We start from the raw sequence: 8478 nt of genomic DNA on the forward strand, positions 1-8478 counted from the left end.
AACCCACAGCCCTGGTGTTGCAAACACCATGCTCTACCAACTGAGCTACATCCCTGCCGGCAATTCCCTCCCCTACCCTGGACGACGCTGGGCCAATTGTGCGCCGCCCCATGGGTCTCCCGGTCGCGGCCAGCTACGACAGAGCCTGGATTAAGCGTCTACTACATTTACATGCTAGTCATTTAGCAGATGCTCTTATCCAGAGCCACTTACACTTAATGCATTCATCTTAAGATAGCTTTTTATTTAACCCTAATTTTACCAGGTAAGTTGACTGAGAACACATTGTCATTTACAGCAATGACCTGGGGAATAGTTACAGGGGAGAGGAGGGGGGAGGAATGAACCAATTGGAAACAGCCTGAAGACCTGGGGAATAGTTACAGGGGAGAGGAGGGGGGAGGAATGAACCAATTGGAAACAGCCTGAAGGTAGCTAGGTGGGACAACCACATATCACAGTAATAGTAAGTCAAATTTTCATCAATAAATAGCTTTCAGAACAGAAACAAACGTTGGATGCCAATAAACCCCATGAGGAGAACTGGACCCTGTCCCTAACCTAACCCATCCAACCGATAAACCCCATAAGGAGAACTGGACCCTGTCCCTAACCCTAACCCATCCGATAAACCCCATGAGGAGAACTGGACCCTGTCCCTAACCCTAACCCATCCGATAAACCCCATGAGGAGAACTGGACCCTGTCCCTAACCCTAACCCATCCGATAAACCCCATGAGGAGAACTGGACCCTGTCCCTAACCCTAACCCATCCGATAAACCCCATGAGGAGAACTGGACCCTGTCCCTAACCCTAACCCATCCAACCGATAAACCCCATGAGGAGAACTGGACCCTGTCCCTAACCCATCCAACCGATAAACCCCATGAGGAGAACTGGACCCTGTCCCTAACCTAACCCTAACCCATCCATCCGATAAACCCCATGAGGAGAACTGGACCCTGTCCCTAACCCTAACCCATCCGATAAACCCCATGAGGAGAACTGGACCCTGTCCCTAACCCATCCAACCGATAAACCCCATGAGGAGAACTGGACCCTGTCCCTAACCCTAACCCATCCGATAAACCCCATGAGGAGAACTGGACCCTGTCCCTAACCTAACCCATCCGATAAACCCCATGAGGAGAACTGGAACCTGTCCCTAACCCTAACCCATCCGATAAACCCCATGAGGAGAACTGGACCCTGTCCCTAACCCTAACCCATCCGATAAACCCCATGAGGAGAACTGGACCCTGTCCCTAACCCTAACCCATCCGATAAACCCCATGAGGAGAACTGGAACCTGTCCCTAACCCTAACCCATCCGATAAACCCCAGGAGGAGAACTGGACCCTGTCCCTAACCCTAACCCATCCGATAAACCCCATGAGGAGAACTGGACCCTGTCCCTAACCTAACCCATCCGATAAACCCCATGAGGAGAACTGGACCCTGTCCCTAACCCTAACCCAACCGATAAACCCCATGAGGAGAACTGGACCCTGTCCCTAACCTAACCCATCCAACCGATAAACCCCATGAGGAGAACTGGACCCTGTCCCTAACCCTAACCCTAACCCATCCGATAAACCCCATGAGGAGAACTGGACCCTGTCCCTAACCCTAACCCATCCGATAAACCCCATGAGGAGAACTGGACCCTGTCCCTAACCCTAACCCATCCGATAAACCCCATGAGGAGAACTGGACCCTGTCCCTAACCCTAACCCATCCGATAAACCCCATGAGGAGAACTGGACCCTGTCCCTAACCTAACCCATCCGATAAACCCCATGAGGAGAACTGGACCCTGTCCCTAACCTAACCCATCCGATAAACCCCATGAGGAGAACTGGACCCTGTCTGTCACAACGCGTTTGTTTCAGTTCTTCTTCTTCGATGGCATTTATCAGCATCCAACGTTTGTTTCTGTTCTGATGGGGTTTATCTGCATGCGAGCTTCTACTTGAAGCCAGTGGAGTGTGCGGAGAAGCAGTGTGGCATGCGAAAACTTGGGAAGGTTGAACATGGGAGAACTTGGGAAGGTTGAACATGGGAGAACTTGGGAAGGTTGAACATGGGAGAACTTGGGAAGGTTGAACATGGGAGAACTTGGGAAGGTTGAACATGGGAGAACTTGGGAAGGTTGAACATGGGAGAACTTGCCTCCTTTCCTTATTGATGTGCTTGTCCCCTCTCCTTCTTCCTCTCCTTGTCTCCTTTCCTTATTCCCCTCCTCTCTCCTCTCCTTCTTCCTCTCCTTGTCTCCTTTCCTTATTCCCCTCCTCTCTCCTCTCCTTCGTCCTCTCATTGTCTCCTCTCCTTATTCCCCTCCTTGTCGCCTCTCCTTATTCCCCTCCTCTCTCCTCTCCTTATTTCCTCTCCCTTTTCCTCTCATTGTCTCCTTTCCTTATTCCCCTCCTTGTCTCCTCTCCTTCTTCCTCTCCTTGTCTCCTCTCCTTATTCCTCACAACTGAGAGCTGATTCCTAGCAGAGGATGCTCTCACATATGAGAGGAGATGAACAGAGAGGAGAGAGAGGAGGAGAGCGCTGGCCTCAGACTATTTGTGTGTATTGTTGTGAATTGTTAGATACTACTGCACTGTTGGAGTTATGAACACAAGTATTTCCCTACACCAGCAATAACATCTGCTAAATATATGTATGGACCAATAAAATTTGATTTGATTTTCGATAAACCCATATATCCATTTGGTTAAGCAGCTAGCAGCATATTAGTCTCCACTAGAGGTAAAGTAATTTAAATGTAGAACTATCTGTCATCATACTCGGTGTGTTTTATGGTTCAGTACCAACTAACAGAAACAAACGTTGGATGACGATAAATGCCATCAAAGAAGAAGAACTGAAACAAACGCGTTGTGACAGACAGGGTCCAGTTCTCCTCATGGGGTTTATCGGATGGGTTAGGGTTAGGGACAGGGTCCAGTTCTCCTCATGGGGTTTATCGGATGGGTTAGGGTTAGGGACAGGGTCCAGTTCTCCTCATGGGGTTTATCGGATGGGTTAGGGTTAGGGACAGGGTCCAGTTCTCCTCATGGGGTTTATCGGATGGGTTAGGGTTAGGGACAGGGTCCAGTTCTCCTCATGGGGTTTATCGGATGGGTTAGGGTTAGGGACAGGGTCCAGTTCTCCTCATGGGGTTTATCGGATGGATGGGTTAGGGACAGGGTCCAGTTCTCCTCATGGGGTTTATCGGTTGGATGGGTTAGGTTAGGGACAGGGTCCAGTTCTCCTCATGGGGTTTATCGGTTGGATGGGTTAGGGACAGGGTCCAGTTCTCCTCATGGGGTTTATCGGTTGGATGGGTTAGGTTAGGGACAGGGTCCAGTTCTCCTCATGGGGTTTATCGGTTGGATGGGTTAGGGACAGTGTCCAGTTCTCATCATGGGGTTTATCGGCAGGTAGCTTAGTGGGTAAGAGCGTTGTGCCAGTAACCGAAAGGTCGCTGGTTCTAATCCCCGAGCCGACTAGGTGAAAAATCTGTCGATGTGCCCTTGAGCAAGGCACTTAACCCTAATTGCTCCTGTAAGTCGCTCTGGATAAGAGCGTCTGCTAAATGACAAAAAATAAAAATAAATAAAAATTTATCGGTTGGATGGGTTAGGTTAGGGACAGGGTCCAGTTCTCCTCATGGGGTTTATCGGTTGGATGGGTTAGGGTTAGGTTAGGGACAGGGTCCAGCTCTCCTCCGCTTGCTGCTTGTACTTCATGGGCTTCCGTTGTTGAAAGTGTAAACAGTGGCGCATGCACTCTGTTGTTTTCAAATATCTCTCTTTCAAGGTAAGAAAGCGTTTATATATTAACTGCGTGACTCGGGTAGTTACACCTACCCTTGCTACGTTGTAATATAGCAATCAACAGCAACCTTAGCTAGTTAGTTAGCTTCTGGGATACAAACAAACCGAGCATAGCTAGCCTCTTTCCGTGATTTGCTTGTTAAGCAGCTAGCTAGCTAAAGTAACCTCCTATGGTTTGCTTGTTAAGCAGCTAGCTAGCTAACGTTAACCTCCTACGGTTTGCTTGTTAAGCAGCTAGCTAGCTAAACTAATCTCCTATGGTTAGCTTGTTAAGCAGCTAGCTAGCTAACGTTAACCTCCTATGGTTTGCTTGTTAAGCAGCTAGCTAACGTTAACCTATGGTTTGCTTGTTAAGCAGCTAGCTAGCTAAAGTAACCTCCTATGGTTTGCTTGTTAAGCAGCTAGCTAACGTTAACCTATGGTTTGCTTGTTAAGCAGCTAGCTAGCTAAAGTAACCTCATATGGTTTGCTTGTTAAGCAGCTAGCTAACGTTAACCTATGGTTTGCTTGTTAAGCAGCTAGCTAGCTAAAGTAACCTCCTATGGTTTGCTTGTTAAGCAGCTAGCTAGCTAAAGTAACCTCATATGGTTTGCTTGTTAAGCAGCTAGCTAACGTTAACCTATGGTTTGCTTGTTAAGCAGCTAGCTAGCTAAAGTAACCTCCTGTGGTTTGCTTGTTAAGCAGCTAGCTAGCTAAAGTAACCTCCTATGGTTTGCTTGTTAAGCAGCTAGCTAGCTAGCTAACGTTAACCTCCTATGGTTTGCTTGTTAAGCAGCTACCGTTAGCCTCCTTCCATGGTTCGCTTGTTAAGCAGCTAACTAGGTACCGTTAGCCTCCTTCCATGGTTTGCTTGTTAAGCAGCTAACTAGGTACCGTTAGCCTCCTTCCATGGTTCGCTTGTTAAGCAGCTAACTAGGTACCGTTAGCCTCCTTACATGGTTCGCTTGTTAAGCAGCTAACTAGGTACCGTTAGCCTCCTTCCATGGTTTGCTTGTTAAGCAGCTAACTAGGTAACGTTAGCCACCTTCCATGGTTCGCTTGTTAAGCAGCTAACTAGGTACCGTTAGCCTCCTTCCATGGTTTGCTTGTTAAGCAGCTAACTAGGTACCGTTAGCCTCCTTCCATGGTTTGCTTGTTAAGCAGCTAACTAGGTACCGTTAGCCTCCTTCCATGGTTCGCTTGTTAAGCAGCTAACTAGGTACCGTTAGCCTCCTTCCATGGTTCGCTTGTTAAGCAGCTAACTAGGTACCGTTAGCCTCCTTCCATGGTTTGCTTGTTAAGCAGCTAACTAGGTACCGTTAGCCTCCTTCCATGGTTCGCTTGTTAAGCAGCTAACTAGGTATCGTTAGCCACCTTCCATGGTTCGCTTGTTAAGCAGCTAACTAGGTACCGTTAGCCTCCTTCCATGGTTCGCTTGTTAAGCAGCTAACTAGGTACCGTTAGCCTCCTTCCATGGTTTGCTTGTTAAGCAGCTAACTAGGTACCGTTAGCCTCCTTCCATGGTTCGCTTGTTAAGCAGCTAACTAGGTACCGTTAGCCTCCTTCCATGGTTCGCTTGCTAGGCAGAGAATACTGTAGTTTTTGGACACAACATCAGGAGTCTGTATATTGGTTGGACTGCCTTTTTATTTAGACCTTTTTGGGATGGCATTAATGACTATAGTTGTTTACCGACCGTATCTTCAGTATTAAGCTTGAAAAGCTGGTCAATGGGAAGTTGAATGGCTGCTTCCTGGGCATTAAGAAGAACCGCCATGTTCAACTTGTCCTGTAAGGCCAGATTCTGGTTCACTGCACCAGCTCCCCTGAGTGATGGCAGTCAGATACAGTAGATAGCTAGCTAGCCAGGTTCAGCCAGTGGAGTTTTAAAGCCATGTTCCAGAGCGAGTTTATCAATGCTAGGCTTTGCTATGTTTGATCATTCTGGCATGTTTGGCGAAGATGCTGTTGAGTGTGGGTTTAGATGTGTAACGTTAACTGTGTGTGTAACAGTGTGTTCTGATGTGTTTTTTCAGGGACCTGATGATGAGTGATATGCGTCAGTCGTTGCTGCGTCGTGATGCCCTGAGCGCCGCTAAAGAGGTTCCAACCACGTCTGGTTATTCAGCTGTCTGCTATTGTGTTGGAATGATTATTGGTTAGTTGGAGGTAGCCTAGTTATTGGTTATTAATGTGTGTTTCAGGTGCTGTACCATCTGGATATCTACCTGTCTGGGCAGGTACAGAATAGCCCCTCCCCCTCTGTGGACACGCCCACTCTGGAACTGGTGGAGGAGTTTATACTGCACAGGGTACCACCTTTATGCCCTGTCTCCATGGTTTCATACCACACACTCTTTAGGTTGCCTTTATGCCCTGTCTCCATGGTTTCATACCACACACTCTTTAGGTTGCCTTTATGCCCTGTCTCCATGGTTTCATACCACACACTCTTTAGGTTGCCTTTATGCCCTGTCTCCATGGTTTCATACCACACACTCTTTAGGTTGCCTTTATGCCCTGTCTCCATGGTTTCATACCACACACTCTTTAGGTTGCCTTTATGCCCTGTCTCCATGGTTTCATACCACACACTCTTTAGGTTGCCTTTATGCCCTGTCTCCATGGTTTCATACCACACACTCTTTAGGTTGCCTTTATGCCCTGTCTCCATGGTTTCATACCACACACTCTTTAGGTTGCCTTTATGCCCTGTCTCCATGGTTTCATACCACACACTCTTTAGGTTGCCTTTATGCCCTGTCTCCATGGTTTCATACCACACACTCTTTAGGTTGCCTTTATGCCCTGTCTCCATGGTTTCATACCACACACTCTTTAGGTTGCCTTTATGCCCTGTCTCCATGGTTTCATACCACACACTCTTTAGGTTGCCTTTATGCCCTGTCTCCATGGTTTCATACCACACACTCTTTAGGTTGCCTTTATGCCCTGTCTCCATGGTTTCATACCACACACTCTTTAGGTTGCCTTTATGCCCTGTCTCCATGGTTTCATACCACACACTCTTTAGGTTGCCTTTATGCCCTGTCTCCATGGTTTCATACCACACACTCTTTAGGTTGCCTTTATGCCCTGTCTCCATGGTTTCATACCACACACTCTTTAGGTTGCCTTTATGCCCTGTCTCCATGGTTTCATACCACACACTCTTTAGGTTGCCTTTATGCCCTGTCTCCATGGTTTCATACCACACACTCTTTAGGTTGCCTTTATGCCCTGTCTCCATGGTTTCATACCACACACTTATTTGGTTGCCTTTATGTCCTGTCTCCATGGTTTCATACCACACACTCTTTAGGTTGCCTTTATGTCCTGTCTCCATGGTTTCATACCACACACTCTTTAGGTTGCCTTTATGCCCTGTCTCCATGGTTTCATACCACACACTCTTTAGGTTGCCTTTATGCCCTGTCTCCATGGTTTCATACCACACACTCTTTAGGTTGCCTTTATGCCCTGTCTCCATGGTTTCATACCACACACTCTTTAGGTTGCCTGTATGCCCTGTCTCCATGGTTTCATAACTGTTTGGTTGTGTGTGTAGAGGATGAGTGCGTTACAGGAGCTGCAGCTGTTGGAGATCATGTGCAGCTGTTTCCAGGAACAGAGTCGAGACGCTGTGAGACAACTCATCTTCTCTGCCCTGTTCACTCTACAAGGTGTGGGTCTGTCTTCAGTGTGTGTCTTCAGTGTCTGTGTGTCTTCAGTGTGTGTGTGTCTGTCTTCAGTGTGTGTGTGTGTCTTCAGTGTGTGTATTTGTTCAGTGTGTGTGTGTCTTCAGTGTGTGTATTTGTTCAGTGTGTGTGTCTGTCTTCAGTGTATCTTCTGTGTTCAAGTTTTATTAAATCTGTGTTTTACTTCTCCTTCTGTCGCCAAGGTAACCAGGCTGACGAGAGTCGCATGGCGTTGCTAGGCAAGCTAGTCTCCATGGCGATCGCTGTGGGCAGGGTCCCCATCCTGCAGTGTGCTGCTACCTGGTTACAGGTTAGAACACACCTTCACTTAACATGGACAGGGCAAGTCTATGGAGGGATTTCAGAACACACACCTTCACTTAACATGGACAGGGCAAGTCTATGGAGGGATTTCAGTGATACCTTCACTTAACATGGACAGGGCAAGTCTATGGAGGGATTTCAGTGATACCTTCACTTAACATGGACAGGGCAAGTCTATGGAGGGATTTCAGTGATACCTTCACTTAACATGGACAGGGCAAGTCTATGGAGGGATTTCAGTGATACCTTCACTTAACATGGACAGGGCAAGTCTATGGAGGGATTTCAGTGGTACCTTCACTTAACTTGGACAGGGCAAGTCTATGGAGGGATTTCAGTGATACCTTCACTTAACATGGACAGGGCAAGTCTATGGAGGGATTTCAGTGGTACCTTCACTTAACATGGACAGGGCAAGTCTATGGAGGGATTTCAGTGGTACCTTCACTTAACATGGACAGGGCAAGTCTATGGAGGGATTTCAGAACACACACCTTCACTTAACATGGACAGGGCAAGTCTATGGAGGGATTTCAGAACACATACCTTCACTTAACATGGACAGGGCAAGTCTATGGAGGGATTTCAGAACACATACCTTCACTTAACATGTACAGGGCAAGTCTATGGAGGGATTTCAGAACACAC

At 47.5% G+C, this 8478-nt stretch overlaps 1 protein-coding gene across 1 annotated transcript; it reads left to right on the forward strand.

The window, feature by feature from the left end:
- Positions 1-3751: 3751 nt before the first annotated feature.
- On the forward strand, positions 3752-7969 carry LOC311124005 (integrator complex subunit 15-like). The gene is made up of 5 exons (XM_084198228.1): positions 3752-3812; positions 5845-5911; positions 6013-6120; positions 7377-7491; positions 7710-7969. The coding sequence occupies exons 2-5, from the start codon at positions 5852-5854 to the stop codon at positions 7937-7939; spliced, it is 513 nt and encodes a 170-aa protein (XP_084054354.1). The 5' UTR covers positions 3752-3812; positions 5845-5851; the 3' UTR covers positions 7940-7969.
- Positions 7970-8478: the final 509 nt, after the last annotated feature.

The sequence above is a fragment of the Coregonus lavaretus genome, assembly GCF_964263955.1.
Source record: "Coregonus lavaretus genome assembly, contig: HAP1_SCAFFOLD_5677, whole genome shotgun sequence".
Taxonomy (NCBI): domain Eukaryota; kingdom Metazoa; phylum Chordata; class Actinopteri; order Salmoniformes; family Salmonidae; genus Coregonus; species Coregonus lavaretus.